The following is a 20526-nucleotide window of genomic DNA, read 5'->3' on the forward strand; positions in this document are numbered from 1 at the left end:
GATCCTGTTACTTTTCCTACTGGAAAATTTCATTCACTTAAAAGATATATAAATTTCAAATATTTAAGATAATAAGAATCATGTAGCAGAAACTTTTTACTAGCAAGAAGAAAATGTAATAGTTTGGATAGAGAAAGGTAGTTACCCATGTTAGTCTGAAGTCAGAAAGAAGGCAGGGCAGGCTTCCTAATAATGTGGATGAAGCAGATACACAAAACACTTTACAGTATGTAAAACAATGTATTAATGTTTAAAGTTTAAGGATTTAAGACTCTTTAATTTCTGTTTTTATCAATATTGCTCTCATTACTTCTGTTTGATATATGATCAAGAATGTGTATTCAAGTCCATAATGCATTCTTAAAAGCTTTATTCAAGAAATTTGTTTTGGATAATTTTCCAAACTAAAGCATTCATTTCAAAGAATGAAAAAAGTACATCTATGTTACTTTTCTATTCCTTGATTTAATAACAACAAGGAACAGGACAATTCTGAGGGATTAATAGCAGATTGTAGCTAATGGCTGGGGGGATTGCACATAACTATTATCTGTCCAAACTGGTCATTAATTCCTGTGAAATGTCATATAGTTTTATATGTGTATAAAATGCATGTGTGTATGCATGAGCATATATATAATAATCATAAAAAGATGCACAGGACATCACAGTATGTCCTATAAAGTGCATTTATAATTTTTTGTGTTAAATGAGTGAGTGTTTTTGTGAGTACAGTGCATCTTATTTCATTAAAATGCAACCTTACATTTTGATTATTTGTGTTTTACATTAGGCAGTTACAGCCCATCCCTCCCTGCACAAGCACACCCAGCTGCAAAGACACAGACATACAGACCATTGTCCAAAAGCACTTCTGACAATGGCACTGGTATTTTTAAGGTTTCATCTACTATACCTCCTCCACAAATACCACCTCCAGTGCCACCACATCGTCCACGAGATAGGTCAACACCAGAAAAGTAAGTAGGTTTATTTCTTTTTTTGAAAAAAGTCCATAATCAGAACAATATTGCAATAGATAATATCAGAGGTTTATTAAGGGATGGAAAAGCAGCAAGATCACAGGTCTTGTTTCAGAGGACATTGAGATAATGAGTAGCATAACTACTTGAGTAAAGTGTGGACACCATGTTTCTTTAGTATCTGCGGATATTAGTTTTTCACTGAGCAAGCTTGACTGTTGACTAGTATGATGTGGTTGGCAAGGTAAAAATCTCAATTGATTATTGGAAGGAAGCTGCTTCCTAAAGGCTTAGAAGCTCAAATCCAGTTTCACCTTTAGACAGATAAGTAGCACTAGCACAGTGAACTTGAGCCACATAAACTACCATGTGACCATATGAAAGGTGATGCCTCTCTGAATCAGTTAGTCTTTTGCCGTTGAAAAATGGCAGCAGGGTGCTTTAAACTAAAGAAATGCCCCACTGCCATTTTTCAGCATGGGGACACTGATACATGTGAAGTTCCAGGCACTTTTAATTAGCATGGTTCTCAGAGCTGCACTAATGAAAGCCCCCACTTCCCCCCGCCCCGCCTCCTAGAGCCCATCTATAAACAACCTAATGTGCCACCCTTCCCTACCTTCTGTCTGATTTCAGGCTAATGCAGCTACCCATCTCTTAGCCACACAGGTGACACTTGTAGCCATTTGCAAAGATGTTAGATTCTGTGTACTTCCATTTTCAACTAAGGTGCCACAGCACCCAGAAGTGCCACCAGGTTGTTTGAAGGGTGCCATGAGATAGGGTATAAGATAAATCAGGTATAAGAAGATAAGGAGATACGGGCAAGCTCAAGTTTCTCCCTGCCTGGCCAATCCCCTACACCCACTCCCCAGCCCCTCTTCAAGGAGAAAAGCACTGTCATATATAAATTAGTTTTAGGAACTGGGTGCCACTCCATTTACAAAAGGAGTGGTGGGTGCCTGTCGACAAGTCTGTCAACGAGTCCAATAGTTCAGTAGTCTGTACACGTCCGTCCAATGATTCCCAATTGAGGCGCACTCACTCCGGGGAGGTACGCATCAGATCCGCCTGCCACGACTTTGCTGGTTCCCTGGTTCGGTGTCTTTCTATGATGCGTGCACGTCCGAAAATGAGACCTCCAGTTACTCCAAGTCTAAGATCCTTGAGGGCTCCTTCCTCCCCTACACCCTCGCCCGGGCCTCCATGCACAAGTCCGGGTTGCCCTCCAAGTCCTCCCTCTGGTGAGCAGGGAGGGGCAATGCCTCGAATACAAAATACAAAGTTAGCAACCGCAAGCCAAACAGTCCGTTCTACCACGGGCCCCTGATTCCGGGTCCCTGTGTTTGCCGGCTTCACTCAAGTCCAGCTCTCCTCTTTCCGGAGTCCCCTCATCCCCCTTACCGGGGTGGGCTGTCTGCCCCCTTAGGGTCCTTTCCCCATCTGGGGCGGCTCCGACTCCTGCCCCCAGCACACTGTGGCTGAGGCCCCTAGCCCACTTCTCCAGGCTACTGGCCGAGTAGCCTCCAGCTGGGGTGAGGTGCCTCCAGCCTTCACAATCGCCTCGAATAACTTCAGGGCTTATCGCCCCTGGTGTCTTGCCCCTGCGAGACCTTACCCTTTCCCCAGAATGTGCGTGCAGGGCGCATGTCGGCGTGCCTCCGCCGCTCCGGACTCCCACCGGGGATCCACTCCCATCCCGGCTCTTCCGATCTTCCCCCTCTCTGTTCCGGTGCGGCTTTTGTGCCCGCCCGCACCGCCGCACACCTGGGAGGGGTAAGTGAGTCTCCTGCCCTCGGTGCCAGCAGGGAACTAACACCCATAGCCGGGCCCACTCGGTGGCTCGCGTGCTGTGCTGACCCTGCCGCGCCTGCACCGCGCCCCGCACTTCTTAGCCGCCGGCAATCTATTGCCGCAGCGGCTCCCGCTTCGCTGTTCCCGGGGCTTATCGGGGCTGGGGATCTCTCACAGTGCCTCAAGTCCAAACAGGTTAAGAACTATTGGCCAAGTATTAGAGCACTTGACCAGGGAGCAGAAGAGGAAGCTAGTCCCCCTTCAGACAGAAAGGGTTTGAAGTTGTATCTCCTACTAGCAAAGTGACCTCACCACCAAGACAAGGGTGAGGCAGGACCAAGAACACTCTCCACCCCTCCTCTTGAAGCCAATGATATAGGCAGCCAGGAGGGTAATATATGTGGGAAGCAGAGAAGCAGAGAAAACTAGAAGGACCATCTTCAATGGCTCAGTGAGGTATGGACTACCTTGAAAAGTAGAGGGCCTGGGTTTTGGCCCTTATTTCTATTTGTCATGGTGTTTCTGCAGCCTGTGTTGAATAGCTACTGGATAAAATATATACAAGTAGGCTTTTTTCCCCCATTGGGTGCAGAAACATAAATGGCCAGAGCAGATTCCTCAGAAGGCAAAGACAAGTTACACAGTAGAGAGTATGAGCTAAAATCGTCATAAAAGGCTAATTTTAGCTATGCAACTGCTACTCAGCCACATAAAGGGAAGTTGTATTTGGGCCTAAGAAACTTTAATATTGGTAGCATGTCATATAAAAATATGGATTGACTTATTGCTCCCTGAATCCTGGAGTTACAGGAATTGTCCCATAGCAGACCAGACAGAATAAGGGAACACAGTAAAGGATCTTATAGGAACTACCTTTTTCCTGGTTTGGAGTTAACCATTTCAGCCTTAAATTTGGATGTGTCCCCTCTTTCTCACAATCTCCTTCATGAGAAGATTGACAAAGAAAATCCAGGCTCTCCACTCTAGGGAATGTCACAGTTTAGGGAATGCTTTGTCTGCTCCTAACAACTATAACCAGTCAATTTATCCTTAACACCAGGGGGATGGGTGTTTGTCTGCATGTGTTAGGGGTGGGGAGAGAGGTTAATTGACAGTAAAGCAAGAGTATTTAGACCCTCACTTAAGTGATTTAGGTTTAAATTGTATATGACTCACATCTTTAGAGTGGGGAGGCAAGACATGGCATGTTTCACATTACCAGTCAAAACTCAAATAGTACAGTCCACAAAGGATTAAAAGTTAAAGTAACATAAAATTAATATGAATCTGAGTTTTAATAGCATGTTTTTATCTTCATAATGGCAGGTTATCTGAGTTATTTTGAGTAAAATGCAACCTGTTCAATACGCATTCATTTATTTATTCATTCTTAGCAGACATTTCAATTATGTGCCCTGAAACCACAATTTCTTCTCCGTTAAAATATACAATAAATATACAGAGGATTTCATTTGCTTAAAATGTACAGTATTTCACCAATGGAGATTTCAGTGCCTCAGCACATGTATACACACACTTACGTATGCTTCCACCCATTCAGTGAAAAACATCTGTATAGATTTTTAAATGCATGATAAAATATGACATGTGCATTGCTTTGTGTCAGGTCACATCAAATGATTTAACATAGGCTGAACAAATTTACCTTATTGTATATACATGCAGCAATTATCACCAGCTACCCCAGTTTGTTAGTGAGTCATTTGCCACAATTCTAATTAAAATTACACACTGTCTGAGGTTATTCCAAATGCAGGCTGGCCAATGACTGCAAAAATGACCAAGAAATGACAGTTCTTGCCATTATTGTCCAAATGAGTGCTAAGATATGACAGTGAGTCACAGTATAGGGATGTCAAAGGATATGAGACATATCAGTACAAACCTTTACAATGCAGCTGTTACATAATGCATTATTCTATAGTGATACAAGTATAGCAATGTTTTATTAACAGTCAAAATTAGAGTGATTCTAGCTGACCTATATTGCAATAAGTGTGACAGATCATAACAGCTATTGCATACTTCTGAACTGCAGCTCCTTCTCCCTTTTTAAAATAGCTAAAAAGTCCATAGCCTAAGAATCTAATTGAATCTATTTCTAAAACAGAAAGAGAATACAAAGGATTATACTTTATTCTTTGTATGGTGCCAACAAGATGATAGGCCCTTTCTAGACAATTATAGAGACAATGCCCAGAATCCTGGCCCACTGAAACCAATACAAAGGGAATAGGATTTCATTCAAGGTACCTGCCCTGAATAGATTAGAAATGGTTGCTTATTTAGAGGCAGATCAAACATCCAAATGATTAGTCTAGCTGTAAAGAAAAAACAGAGGAGCCTTCCTGCAAATCAATATATAGAATATTGTATTATTTTATTTAAATATTATCCCTAATGAAATGCATTATTAGCTATAGAACCTGTTCTATACATATTTAGATATTTTAATACCTTTTTCATTAGGCAAACCTATCATATTTTACATGCAGAATTTCATTTATTTTTATTGTATTTGTACATACAATATAATGCCTGTTCCACAGTAAATCTGAAATTTGTACAGAAAAGATTTTTTTGGATTAGTATAATGTAGGTAACAAAAATATGAATAAATTTCTGTAAGATTTTACCTGTAGGAATATGTGTTTCCCACCAGTAGAGCTGTCCCTAGGAGTGGGGCGAATCAGGGCAACCGCCCTGGGTCCCATGCTTTGGGGGACCCTACAGAGCTGGGCGGAGAGGCTGCAGCTGCCACTATTTACATGTTTTTGCCTGTTCCAGCTGGAAGCTCTGGCCACCACCCATCCCACTATGTCCGGTGTGCCCGGGCTTTCACTCCCCACTGTAAGTGTGCCGTAGGATGGGGGGGGGGCCGCACCCTGCTGGGATCATCTTTGCCCACCAGTAAAGTTCTACTGACAAAAAGTAATGGTGGAAGTGGTAAAACAACCAAATCAGCACCAGTATTTTTGCCATTGTACTCTGTGTACCTGATCTGAGTAAACTGAGATTATGCTGAGGTTAAAATGTCAGGATGTTAGAATATTAAAGACCAGAAGTCTCATAGCTGAAGCTGGGGAAAAAAAGTAGGTTCACAATTAAGTTAAGCTGCTGACATGGAGCGGTGCGGTGTTAATGGAAAAGAAAGTATCATAACTTGTTTGTATTTGTTGTTTAGAAATGACTGGGATCCTCCAGACAGAAAAGTAGATACCCGCAAATTCCGTTCAGAACCAAGGAGTATTTTTGAATATGAGCCAGGAAAGTCATCAATTCTTGAACATGAAAGACCGGTAAGAAGTGTTTGTGGACTGGGATCATGCAATCTTAGTGAGAGTTCACTTTTGCTAATTATACCTAGTTAGACTGCTATTTGATTATCCATGTTCATATTTAGATTCTTTCTAGTTCACATGTGGTAAATTCTGTCTTGATAGTCTGGGATGGTTCTGTAGAAACTGTGGGACTGGTTGGGTTTAGGGTTAGATATAGTCCCTCCTTTACAAGACATCAAGGAATCACTATGAGAAATGAAACAATTTTACATGTCAAGTAGAACCGTAAATCCATGAGAACTACTTGTCATAATTTGAATGCATATCCAGAACTGAATTTCACGTGTTTGCGGTAATTTTATCAGCACATATAATCACCACATCAGTTACGCACATGCATATAGTATTCTGCCACTAGGTATTTCAGAAAAAAATGTGATAATGTGTTCAGGATATGTGCCTAATGTTATCCTCAAGAATTTTGATTAGTTCTGGTTATGCATGGGTCTACTTAAATCACGGCAAAGCATTTTTCGCAGCTTGGTCACAGCACGAAGAACTGATTTCATGGGCATTTCCCAGCAGCCCCACCTCTCGCCACTGATCAGTGGAGAAGCACATACCATATAATTTAATAGCAAATTCTGTGGAAAGTAAATGATATCATATAATTTATCACATTGGTATAAATATAAATATTACATTTAAATATAAATTTAAATATAAATATAAATGTATAATACAGTGTGAATTGTAACAAATCATCATAACTTATTATTATATATAGTGTTCTACAAAAAGTTTAGAACCACTAATTCATGCTAACCCTAATTTATTATCACTTCACTGACTGATGCCTTTACTTAGTCTACATCACTAGCAAACAGTAACTCTATGGCTGCAGTGACTGTTGCATTGTTTTTGTATCGCAGTAAGCATTGGAACATTCTAAAACAGCGCATGAATAATACGCTGGTTTTTATTTTTAGGTTGATTTCGTGGGAAATCGCAGCCAATGCAGTATTTCCTGGTGATCATGGACAATGCTGTTTTTCATGGTTTCTGTGAAAACCACAAAACCGTGAATTAAATAGACCCTTAGTTTTACACTAATCTGTAACCAAATATACTTATTGCACATTTCTAAATCATACGTCTGCAGTTGGGGAATTTCTCATGAGCATGTCTAATAAAACTAAGTCTAATGCTTGCAGAATGACCACTAACCTAAGTTTCTATTTATTTAAAAGGCATACTCCACTAGTCCTTCTATTTTACCCTTACACTGTTCTAATACTTAATCTATTTAGGAAGATTGATATATATTATGTCATTCTTTCTGTGACACTTTCTTCAGGTGCAGTGGTTGGCAGAGTTTAATTTTTGATAGGAGTCTATGTAACTGACACCAGAGTTTTATTTGCTTAACTATTATTATAATTCCTATCATCAGCGGACATATTGTATCAGTTTAAAAATAATAAATATACTGCATACTTGGACTATGATATGCATAGTACATCAGCCTTATATTAAAGAATTGTACTGAAATAACTTCCTATTATTGTAAGTTTATTTTATTGTATTTTATTTCTACAGCTTAAGCGATAATGTGGCGTGGGTTACATTGGGTCTCTAGCAAGCTGTGAGATTCTGTAAAATAAGGTTCTTGGAGAATAAGGAATTCCTTTCTGATACAGACCACTTGTAGTGACAGAGCTATTAGTCAGTCTTACAATTTACCAACATCTCCCTGATTTCTGAGATGTAGTCATTATTGCCAAGCTGAATTTAGAAGTACCTATCAAGAAAATAAAAATTGTATTTTGGGAGTGATTTTTCCCTTGCGGTAGCTGTGTCACAGATTGAGGTCATTACAGACTGAGAAATGGCAGGCTCGTGGTAAAAATTAGCATTTTGAAAATCACAGTGATTTTTTATTTCTGCCCTTACATTTCTAATACATTTAATTTCCTGCTAGGAAAAAGAAAAGCAGGAATAATTCATATTATAACTGCAACGCTCAAAATTGTGGTGTTAGGTATAATTTTTTAAGTTTAATAAATAAATAGTGAGCAAATATTAGGCAACTAAATAAATGGTGAGTTTTGCTGATAAGTTTTTTGAGTATTATGCCTGATAGTTGTATAAGACAGTTGTTTGCAAAGTTTTCAGAAATAAGTTGGACAAATCTTTGTGTAGGATGTTTTAGTCAAGGATAATCCTGCCTTGAGCAGGGCATTGGACTAGATGCCTTCTCCAGTCTTTTCCACTCTACTTTCTATGATTCAGTGATTCAATACAAGATAAAGTTACTGATAAAATCAGGGGGAGGTACTGTTTAATGATATATCTGAGTGTTCTGAAGGCTTCAGAAGTGGGGCAGTTATGCAAAAACAGCACCCAAGTGTTGTACTGATACTAAGGGGTGCCTGTACACAAGCATGGAGGCTGCTCCAATGCACTGTAATTACAACATGTCAGAACAGACTCGATTAATCGAGTCTGCCATAATATGGCAATTACCACACTCCAGCAGCCTCCCACGTCTCATGTATCAGTGTCCCTGCATTTAAAAATGGTGGCAGGGTCACAAGCACCTCCGCTGCCATTTTTAAGTAGGGGGGCACTGATACACAAGAAGCTGTAGCGCTTTAATAAGACTGGCTCTCGGAGCCACTCTAATTAAAGCTCCACCCTCCCTGCCCCCAGAGCACGTGTAAAAGTGCCCAAAGTGATTTCCTAAAAATGGGTTCTAAATCAAGTAACATACCTCTAAACTATCAACATAAGTTTAAAAAAATCTCCAGAGTACTTTTATTGGTTATAAAAGTTAAGTTTCACAAATTAAGATACTGATTTTTTTTTAAAGTATTACAAAATTATTTGATGTTTGCTAATGCCCCATGTTCTGTGTTAATTAAAACTTATGTGGGAAATGTATTTGAAAGCAAGATAAAGGATAAATTATTACAGCTGGTTAGGGACTGGAACTGCTACTTTAAAATTCTGGAATTTTTCAGGATAAATTCTGAATCATCTAACATTTTTGACAATTTTGAACATATAACTTAGTAAATATTTTATTGAATACTAAATAAAGTATACAAATATAACAATGATATTATAAACAATTAAGCAAAGTGATGGCATTAAACGTTTTTACCATAGTAAAATAGAACATTTGATCTTTTCAAACAAGAAAATAGAAATGATTTCCTCAAAAATGTTATCAAAATGAAAATGTTTGAATTTTTACAGAACTGAAATTCCTTGTCAAAAACCCTTCAGTTAGCTATAATACTCTTAGGTTGAAATGTATTAAGCTGAGCAAGAGCAGAATAGTGCAAAATCTGTTAGCTTTGTTGAAGGTCTTGATTGTGGAATTAAAAGAGGAAGTGAACAGAACTCCAGTGAAATTTGAGATGATACAAAACTGGAAGCAATTATGACCCCACTTAGAGACAGAGATTTAAACATAAAAAGAAAATAATAAAAATTAGATTTTAATGTAAAAGATGTTAATAATATATCCTGAGGAAAAAAATCATTTAAAAGTCATATGCATGTTGGTAGGAGGCAAAATGGGCAACAAGAAAGTGGACATTACTTAGGAGTATAACAGGTTACATGATCATACCCACTTTGCTGTTTGCCATGGATTAAAAAAAAAGATTGATGCAAGCTTTAGTTCTGCAGGAATTTCCCATCACAAAACAGAAAAGAGTAATATATAGGTCTTTCGTATATGACTTGAGTGCAAGACACCTGGGCTAAGTACAAACAGTCAAAAAGCTTGAGGTGGAATCAGTTCAATCTACATTGGTTTTTCTAAGCTGCATAGCTTGAACCGATACTGAACTGAACTAGCGTTCAGTCGTCCCCTGTCCAAGACAGGCAAATATCTGCACTGGCCACTGCCAGAAGCGGGGGGGGCGGTGCTCACAAGCACCTCCCATCTCCCCCAGGCTGGGAACATGGAGGCCTCAGCCCCTTGCTAGCCTCCAGCCTGTCAGGCACAGGGGGTGGGCAGAGGGGAATGGACCCCCACTCTAGCCCAGCCTCCCACTATCAGAGGGTGGAGTGGGTCCATTCCCTCCCATCCCCAACACCCCCTGCCCCCCACGGCTGACAGGTCAAGGTCTAGCAAGGGGGCAGGACTCTGGTGTTCCCAACCAGCAGAGCCAGGCTATGAGGGAAGGGCAGAGGGAAAGCCCACACCTGGGAGTTTCCACTCCACACCAACCCCTGCTGGGATGGGGGCAAACTGGATCAGGGGTCCATTCCCCCCCCACCAATCCCCTGTGCCTGACAGGTGGGGGCCTGGTGATGGGGTGGGGCTCTGGTGTTCCCAGCTGGCAGGAGCCAGGCTGCAAGGGCAGTGGGAGGGAAAGCTGTGACTGGGGGCTTCCCCACCCAACTGCTTGTCAGACCCCAGCTGGGGAAGGGGCCTAAGCGACCTCACTCACCCCCAGTGCTGCCTGCAGACCCAGCTGGGGAGCTGAGGCTGTGCTGCCTTTGTTCTATGACAACTTGGAGGCAAGCGGGGGCCACAAAGCTTTCTGGCATGCTGGAGGACTATAACTTAGCTTGATTCACTATGAGGTCTGAGACAGAAGTTAAACCTAAACTTTAACCCTAAATTGGTGGTTTGATTCATAGACTCATAGATGCTAGGGTCAGAAGGGACCTCAATAGATCATCGAATCTGACTGCCTGCCAGTGGCAGGAAAAAGTGCCGGGGTCATGTGACCCCAGCCAGTGCTTGTCCAGTCTCTTGTTGAAGATCTTCAAGGTAGGGGAGAGCACCATCTCCCTTGAAAGCCCATTCAAGATTCTGGCAACCCTAACCATAAAGAAGTTATTTCTGATGTCCAACCTAAATCTACTCTCTATCAGCTTGTGGCCAGTTTCTGGTTATTCCCAGGGGTGCTCTGGTAAACAAAGCATCTCCTATTCCCTGCTGCACCCTTTCCCCCACCCCAGTGAATTTGTATACTGCCACAAGATCCCCCCTCAGCCTTCTCTTGCGGAGGCTGAAAAGGTCCAGGTCCCTCAGCCTTTCCCCATAGGGCCTTCTCTGCAGGCCTCTAACTATATGAGTGGCCCTCCTCTGGACCCTCTCAAGGTTGTCCACATCCTTCTTGAATTGCAGCACCCAGAACTGAATGCAATACTCCAGCTGCAGCCTGACCAGTGCCACAGAGGGGAAATATCACCTTCCTGGACCTGTTCATGATGCACCTACTAATGCATGACAAAGTGCAGTTAGCTCTGCTCATTACATCGTCACAGTGACAACTCATATTCGTCTTGGAGTTGACAGCAACTCTCAGATCTCTTTCTGCCACTGTGCTACTGAGGTCATCCCTCAGCCTATGGGTGTGCCGGTGATTCCTTCTCCCCAGGTGCAGCACCTTGCACTTGTCCTTGTTGAACTGCATCCTGTTGCTCTCTGACCACTTCTCTAATCTGCCCAGGTCTGCCTGGATTAAGTTTCTTCCCATCAATGTGTTTGATTTGCCCCATAGTTTAGTGTCATCTGAGAATTCAGACAGAGTGCTACATCCATCCAGGTTTATTTTAAACTGGTTTCGGCCACTTTGAAAATGGTTTATGTGTACAGGCAGTCCTTGACTTACAATGTTTCAAGTTACAATGTTTCATGCTTACATTTATAAATTGACACCCTGTTTCAACTTTATGACATTAGTTTCTACTTTACAACGCTTGATCCAGTGCGATGCTACGCCATGCCAGCGAACAAGTTCTCTGTGTCACTCATCTCCCTGGAGAACATCTGTCCAAACTTCCTTGGACGCTTTCTTTAAGAAACCAGCCAAGACTCCTAAGCAGACTCTAGCCAAGAACCCTTCAAAAAGTCCAACCAAGAGCCTTTCAAAGAGTCCAGCAAAAAGTCACCTCAAAGAAGTCCTTCCAATCAATATGATTGCTATTTACAATATCAATACGTTAATGTAGCTATATTACTCATCTATAAATTGATCGAGTACAAAATTCTGGGGTATTTTTGGTGAAAATAGGGTATCGGGCCTTAGTTCAGGAACCAATCCCCCATTTATAACATTGTTTCTTATGAGAAAATGGTTCCGAGTTATGTTTCGACTTAAGACGCAGTTTTCAGGAACCAGTTGTGTCGTAAGTCCAGGGACTGCCTCTATTGTGTTACAGACTTAAACCAGTTTCTGACTATTTAAACCAGTTTATTGGTAATTTCTGTGCCTAGCCCTGGTGTATTTCTTTTAATTCTAAGTATCACATTAGCAGAAAGATACTGAGAAAGCTGAGGGAGTTTTTTTGAGAAGTGTTAAATCATCAGGAGTTTGAAAGGGTTAGTCTTTTGAATAAAAATAAGACTGCATGCCTTGCTTAAGAAACTACTGGCAGTCAATGCAACAGTAAAGGCTAAAAACATCTAGAAGTAAAAAGAATTTAGGATGTTTCTGTAGGCGTATAGTTAAAAGCAATAGAATGCAATTTAGAAAAGTAAAATTCAGACTGAGTTGTCATCTTAACAGTAAGATTTAAACTGTGGAATAGTCTTATACATGCAAAAGTAGAAATTCCATTTCTTGTTGTTGGTTAAAACACACTATATAGCAATAGAACCTTAGTAATGGGAAATGACCTTGCACAGAAGAGGAGATAAACTAGATACTCTGATGGATCTTTCAGTCTTTATCTTCTATGATTTTATGAACTTGTACTCATTTCCCTAAGTAGCAGATAATACAGGAGAATCATGAATTCTGGGCTATGCATAGTGTTATCAATCATTCATGAAACTATAAGGCAGTTAATTGCTGTTTATCAACTTTATGCCTGCCTGCTTCCTAAATGGATTTTTCTCCTGTTTCAAATGGAACTAAAGCTAACATCCTTCTTTTAATTTAATTTCTTAAGTGTTCACTAGCATCAGTGTTGTTATCATGAACCTAAGAAATACTGCATTAGTTTAAACATGTAAAAAGCCAGGAAGAGAAATATTTGGCAAGCCTACAAAAAAAGGCTTTTTAAAAGTTTTAATGTGACAAGCAATACATTTATTTTTTAAAAAGAAGTATTTGATGCACAGCATGAAAGGGCAACTTGCATTGCTAATTTTCATGTCACCATATTGCAGTGGTTTGCAACTGTTGCAAGTGACTGTGTGACAAGGTCCTGTGATAAGTGCAAAATAGTGATGAATGTGGTGCTTGCAGTTGCATCTAGTGCAGTAGGTACTTCCTTTTGTTTGCTGCCCTCTGCTGTTCAGTCTGTAAACAAAATTCAACCCAAACCCATGGGGAGAAATCTTTGGGTTCACTGTGAACTCATGCCGCTGGTATTGAATTCCACACCTGATGGAACTGAATTCCAAAGCAGCTTAGAGATGGTTTATATAGTCTTCTGTTACCTCTGCTAGCTGCCCTGTTTCAAGAAGCACAGCTGCAGAGCACTGTCCCAACCCCACAGGTTAATTTTTTTGCTTTGTCTAAGGAGCACCACCTATTCTTTTGTCAGTGTATCCACAAATATAGATATTTAGGGAACATTGCATCACTTCAGACTGTACCTGATCTGTACCAAGGTGCAGTCAAAACTGTCAATGTTTGTTGGAGTGACAATGCCCTCAAATTCTCCTCTGATTTCAATCTTAAATATAATCTTAAATTATAATCTTTAATTTGCTATTTAGTCTATAGGACTGAGAGCAAATCAGTAGTTTTGCAGTTTTTCCCAGGGTTACATAGTTCAAAATGATGGTGTGTTTCTAAAGTTGTACAAAAAGTAGAATAGGCCAATAATTGCAACTGGAAAAAATAGGAAGCGCTAGCACTTAATTCTCTGCATTTGTGATTTTTCTTGTTTTTCCTCATATTGTCTACATTTCCCTACAGCAGTTAGAGTTTGGCTTTTCTCTTTTAATGTAGTCTTCTAAAGCGGACATTTTTCTTTCATGAATCAAAGACTGTAATAAAGTTGCATCCGACATTGGTCAGGCCGCAATTGGAGTACTGCGTCCAGTGCTGGGTGCCGCACTTTAAAAAGGATGTGGCCAGCCTGGAGAGAGTTCTGAGGAGGGCCATCTGTTTGGTGAGAGGGCAGCAGGACAGGCCCTATGAGGAGAGACTGAGGGACCTGAACTTATTCAGCCTTAGCAAGAGGAGGCTGAGCGGAGACCTGGTGGCTGCCTACAAACTCATCAGGGGAGATCATCAGCAAATAGGACGATCCCTATTCTCCCGAGCACCACCTGGGGTGATGAGGAACAATGATAGTAAGCTGATGGAGAAAAGGTGTAGGTTAGAGATCAGGAGGCAATATTTTACAGTTAAGGTGGCCAGAATCTGGAACCAACTTCCTAGGGAAGTGGTCCTTGCCCCTACCTTGGGTAAATTCAAAAAGAGGTTAGATGATCACCTGTCTGGGGTCTTGTGAACCCAGCATTCATTCCTGCCTGTGGCAGCAGGTCAGGCTAGATGATCTGATCAGGTCCCTCTTGACCCTAGCTACTATGAAACTATGCATATCTGAGCTGGCCAATGAACAAAGTCTCACACGGTAGTATTTATCTACTGAAGATTAGTGGACATGTATTCGATTACAGATTGCTAGTAGCAATAATTGTATTATGAAGTTGATGATTATGGCTAGAGTAGGACATATGAGTACACTACTAAGTTTTGCTATGTAGTGTGAGCAAGTAATTTATCTCTGGCTCTCATTTCTTCATCTGTGAAACAGGAGCAATACTTCCCCTGAATCATATACAGCTTGTGAGGATAAATAGAAAAGTAGATCCAGCTTGATTTGGCCGATAGTGTTTTACATAGTGAATAGCCTTCATTCCTCATGTAGACTGCCTAAATCTTCTTTGGAGGACTTCTGTCCAGACCTGGCTTAGTTAATTCATGAACTCTGATAAACTAACATTATACAGCTATGAATTAAATATAGCCACCTCACATACATATTTCTGTATTTAAAAATATAGTAAACTGAGAGCATCTTGTGCTTTTGTGCTGTGTGACAGTTTACTTTGAGCTGTACCAAAGAATACAATATCGCAGGGAAAATAATTGAGAAAATTAGAAAACCTATTTACAATAAAGAGCCCGTGTAGAACCACTGGGGGTGGGGGAAGGGGTTGCTCTGCTATGTTTCCGTGCTGGTTAAAGAATTATGTTACTTGTTTTTCTGCTCACTAAACTGTTTCCTTCTTGCTGCTCATCTCCAATTTTTACTGTGAAATGTGAAAAATATCAATATAATATTTTTGGTGTAATAAAAAGGTCTGTAGGAGATAGAAGATGGGAAAAGACCAAAGCAAAAGTAATATGGAACCCACAATTATTGTTTATATATATTTTCATGGAAAGGAATTACATTGATACCAGTTCCATTCCATAGGCTGAAACAGCTTTTCAATATTGCCATGCCTGCATGATGCATATTGCTTATCTCTTACGGTACGCTTCGCTTCAAGATGGCAAGAACCCGAATTAACATGCTTTGTAAGAGGACAAGGAGTGGTTGAAAGCAATATTGCTGAAATCATATGTACTCATCTACTGTCAGACAGTTTGGGCACTTTCTGGTACACACTACAGAGAAAAAACAGCTTGAAATGTTTTCTTAACAAGAAAACAGTATCTGGTATTATTAAGTTTACTGAGCAAAAGGACATAACCAAGCAGAAAAATACCACTCTCATTTGTTGTATAATTATAGTCCTTTTTAAAAAACAGGTTTTAGATCTTTTTCAGACAGCCAAAGGTATTGATTAATTTTTGAAATATTATTTTTAAAATGCTAGATGTTTCCTATATTATGTGTAACTGTGCAATGGTCATCTGAAGTCCAAGCTGAAAAAAGTGGAGTTAAAACATTAGCCTGTGATAGCTCTTGAACAAAAGCAATTCCATATGAAATCCCATCTTTATTCCTTGATTTTATTTCATTTCTCCCCTCTCCATATCACCCCCACACTGTTTTTGTTTGACAAGTTTGTGTTGTTAATGTGACATGGCATTTCCAGCACTTTGCTTAGTGTGTACTTTTCCTTCCCTTTTCCTTCACAACTGCTCCAGACTGATCGCATAAACCCAGATGACATAGATTTAGAAAATGAACCCTGGTATAAATTCTTTTCAGAGCTGGAGTTTGGACATCCGGTAAGTGAGGATAGACTATTAATGTTTAAACTTTAGGAAAAATATATTTCTAGGATACAGTTCACAAATTACCAAGTGTAGGAAGAGTCACCCCCTGAAGCTGAATAGGACTTTTTTCTACGAAAGAACAACACAACTGAGTCCAGTATATGCATCCAGCCAGTTTCGTTAAGTGCTTACCTGCCAAACCAGTGACTCTACTGGCTAATTTAAGTCCACAGACTACGTACAACAACTGATATGTAAACACCTACAGCATCAGTTGTATGTAAAACATAATTGTTTGCTTTCTTTATTAAACCTTTAGAAATTAGAAGCATTTGGTTAGAACAATTTAAGAGTAGAAGTGGGACCTATTAATTTTTATATTGTAGATTTCAAACAGGCTAACAACATAAATACTCAGTTTTCATTGACAGTGTGTCTTAATTTAGTAAATGCAGACATACACACCCGCAGATAATGCCTCTGGGTATATATCCTGATTTTTTTTGTCCTTTGTCCATCTGAAACATGCACACAGAGAACATATGACTTTATACATAAATCAGGGAGATCCCTGTTAGTTTTTGTTTGCACCCAGGGTATGGACAAACAACTTAGATGTACTTCAGGAGAATGGGGAGACTTGCTCGTAAGCTGCTCAGCAGTAAACTGGCTCTTATGCCTGCTCCTTCTATATAGTATGTGCAAGTTAAACCAGGGTATCTTACTGGTTCATTCAGTGGTGAACTCCCCTGATTTAACTTTCACTTACTACAGGATAGGACTGAACACATGGAAGGGTTCCTGCCAAGCAACTGAAGTGCAGTAAGTCCACTCCTCCCCTCTTTAACCTCAGTACAATTAGTTCACCTGTCCACACCTTTCAGAGGTCTGCTTGAATCTATATATACTCTTTGGACCTGCTCCCCCTTTGCATCAAAACCCACATCCCCAAAAGGACTTCAATAGACTGTTGTAGTCCCAAAATAGCACTCCTGAAAACCTCTGCTCAGCTGCAGCTTAATCCTGAAAACACCTAAATTTCATAGGCACCTCACGTTCAGACTTTAAAGTTTCTCAGGTACCAATAATTCTCCACTCATGTATGCCCAGGAGCACTTTATTTTTGACAGGACTGAGCTGCTCAGCACCCATCTTACACCAAAGCTATGTTCCTCCTAATACGCAGTGGTGGTTTCCACTTTCTTTTAGAGTAGTGATAGTGGAGCCGTGTTCCCTCAGCCCTTAAACCATGGAGACAGTGGCGCAACAAGCTCATTTAGCCCTTGGGTGGAGAGGCAAGTGTGGGGAGGCTGGGCTATGTCCTGCTGCCGCTTGCCCAGCCAGGAGAGTGGAGAGAGAGAGTTGCAGGCACAGCAGCACTGGGAAGCAGGGGCTATGCCCTGCTGCCACTTGCCCCCTTCCGCCTGGAGTGAGCAACTCCTGCATCGTGCCCCCCTTCCCTGACCTGGCTGGGCAAGTGGCAGGGCATAGCCCCCACTTCCAGCACTGCCACATATACCCCCCACCCCCCAGCTGGGCAGCTTGTCCCAGCCCCAATCCCTCCCTCACTGTGGGGGCATTGATCTGCCCCCCCCCCCACCTCTTCCCTCTCCACTCCGCCCACCACAACAGACTTAGCAGCTGGAAGCAGCTGTGTCCAACGTCCTTGAGGACTGCTGCCTGCTTAGTCTATGGCCAAATCTCCGAATTGAGTAAAATCTTTTCCAAATTGATTTGTAGGCTTCCAATTCAATTTGGACCTTTAAGTTGGTCTCCCGATTCAATTTGGATTTGGAGATTCAGCTGCCGAATCGGGCCATATCTCCTCTGAATTGAAGCAGCTACCAAAGCTTCGTACAGCCCTATCAGGTATATAACTACCTTCAGGTATAGAACTGTGCCTGCTGTTACAAAAACTCCTGTGGTGGGGGGAGCACTTCTACCCCGATGCACTAGCTGGGTACCAGGATGCTTCTATGGCCAAACAGGGGAGGCACAGGGATGCCTCTACCATACTAAAGGCTCCAAGCAAGGGAGTGGGCAGGATTCTGGTACCCCCTCATAGTCGGTGCTCTGCTTGCCATGCCCTAGTTATGCTACTGTGTGGAAGATGTTTCCAGATTACAATAACTAGCTAGAGCACTTAGCAAGTAAGTGAAAGGAGTAGATTTGATTCCCCTCTAATAAAGGAGGAAACTAAAGCTATCTTGCCCTTATCTACACCATCCAGAGAAGAGCCCATCCTAAGGTGTCTAATTCCCCATGCACTGCACAGGGAGCCTACATGCCTTACTCTGGGTTTTGGGTTCCACTCTGTCCTTGCTAATTCCCAAACCAGAAGCCACATAGCTATTTTAATATGGTGCTGCTTCTCAGCATGACACTGTCTTGCTCTGAATACACAAATCTAAATCCTTTTTTGGACCCAGCCCTAAGTGAATAGCAAAACTCCCTCAGTGAGAGTAGGAGCAAATCCTGTATCTGCAGACCAAATATATGCAAGTAGAAGCCTTTGAATTATTTTTAGAGCTTTACGTAGGGGGTCCTAATTTTTGCTGAACCAATGTATTTAATAACACAAAAATACAGAAGTCATTTAACGATTTTTTTAAAAAAATTACAGTCCAACAGTCTATATTATATCATATTTTCATTCCAACCCAATCTTTAAAGTCCTTTTATCTGCCCAGACTGTTTTTAATCATTCATCGCTATATAGATAAACATAGGCAAATTAGTTTCTGTCGCAAAACTAAAATACTAGCAAGGTCAGTCATCCTTATCTTCTATAAGGTAAAGTGCATATGGAGATTTCACTGGTAGGCCATCAGTCCCCAACCCTTTATATTCTTCTCGCTCAGTAGTTTTAGAAATAGCTATTCTTAATACAATTATTCAAATTTAAAATTTTGCTAACTAAATTTACTAACACTTTAAGATGCTTGATGATTATTACAAAATTGTTGTAGCACATTTTTCCTTCCAGTTTCCCCTCATTTTGCTGTATATGTGTCACTCTTGTATCTGATGCTGTCAACACCTGGTTTCTAATTATGTCACCTTCTCCACATGTTTCATTCCTTGCTGGCATTGATTCTCCTCCATTTCATCTCTACACTTCTGCTTATATGATGCAGCCTCCTAAAAAACTTTTGGACTATGTTCAAGACAATTCTTCTGGTGTTTCTAATGAGGTAAAGGAAGCATTCTTTCTTGTTTAGATGACTAGCTTGGGAAACATGGTTGTGATACTTTCTATACATATCTGAGTTTGTTAATATTTAATGGTATCCTACCAATAATCAATAGCGTTTCTAATTCTATATCATTTACCTCTGTCTTCATATCCTTCCAGATCTTTTATGTATATGGATGTTGTTTTTATTACACTAGACACTGTGAGTCCATGCTCCTCCCATACCACCCAGAGATTAACATTCATATTTACAACATAAACCATATGCTTTTAAATCTTGATGCAATATCATTTCCTCATAGTTGGGCAAGTGCTTTGTTTTCAAATCCCCATGAACTAGTCAACGTAAACTACAATTATGATGAATATATCTAGCTATAAATTGTAGACTTCAAGTGAGACTCATGTTGAACAAGTTTTATTCCACTGAAATATATGTAATTAGGCTTACTAATCAGGCTATCCTACCAGGAATTATGGCTAAATGTTAGTAGCAGATAACCTAGGAATTGACAGTGATCATGATTCTGATTCAAAAGCATCGGGATGAGATAGGGGCTGTCAGTGCCCTGTTCTAACTTGGGGAAATCCAGATTTTCATTCTAGTTTCCATATACATGTTATGGTAGTCTTTGTGTCTGTGTGTCCTGTATGACATGTGTAGTAGCTTTAGGATATTCACATTTCTCCTTTTCTTCCCATCCAAAAACAAAAACAAAAAAACAAACAAAAAAAAAAAAGAAAATCATGGACTTCATAGTTCATTGCATTGTAGACTTCCATGAGAATTGAATGCACTAAGCATACAATAGAGGAGGCCAATTGAATTTCCTGAGCTATGGCGTTTTGGAATAAAGCTAGATAAAATATTTATAACATAGTCATTTTCCAATTGATTAATTAAAAAAAACCTCTTTCTGATTGAAAAAAAAAAGTATGTATGAATTTGAAGCAATTTCTGAGAAATTTTACCTGAGATATTTTTCACTTCTGAAGTTTTTAAGGGGGAAATCTGGCAAAGGGTACTTTGCTTAAACAACTTTTCAGGAAATATAATGGATTCAATAAAACAGTAAGGGAAGCAC

The 20526-nt window shown here is 40.4% G+C and overlaps 1 protein-coding gene across 6 annotated transcripts in view; it reads left to right on the top strand.

Annotated features, from left to right (window-relative positions):
* SORBS2 (sorbin and SH3 domain containing 2) overlaps positions 1–20526 on the top strand; it is a 405698-nt gene that overhangs the window by 329618 nt on the left and 55554 nt on the right. For 4 of the 6 annotated variants that reach the window (XM_090036070.1, XM_090036067.1, XM_090036071.1 and 1 more), the window contains 4 exons: positions 794–980; positions 5983–6097; positions 16174–16257; positions 19383–19439. In XM_090036070.1, the coding sequence (XP_089892196.1) occupies positions 794–980; positions 5983–6097; positions 16174–16257; positions 19383–19439 (443 nt within the window). The remainder of the gene's footprint in view (positions 1–793; positions 981–5982; positions 6098–16173; positions 16258–19382; positions 19440–20526) is intronic. The other 2 variants (XM_090036068.1, XM_090036072.1) reach the window with 1 other exon arrangement.

Source organism: Crocodylus siamensis, chromosome 2, assembly GCF_052110815.1.
Source record: "Crocodylus siamensis isolate JL-2025a chromosome 2, ASM5211081v1, whole genome shotgun sequence".
In the NCBI taxonomy this organism is placed as follows: domain Eukaryota; kingdom Metazoa; phylum Chordata; order Crocodylia; family Crocodylidae; genus Crocodylus; species Crocodylus siamensis.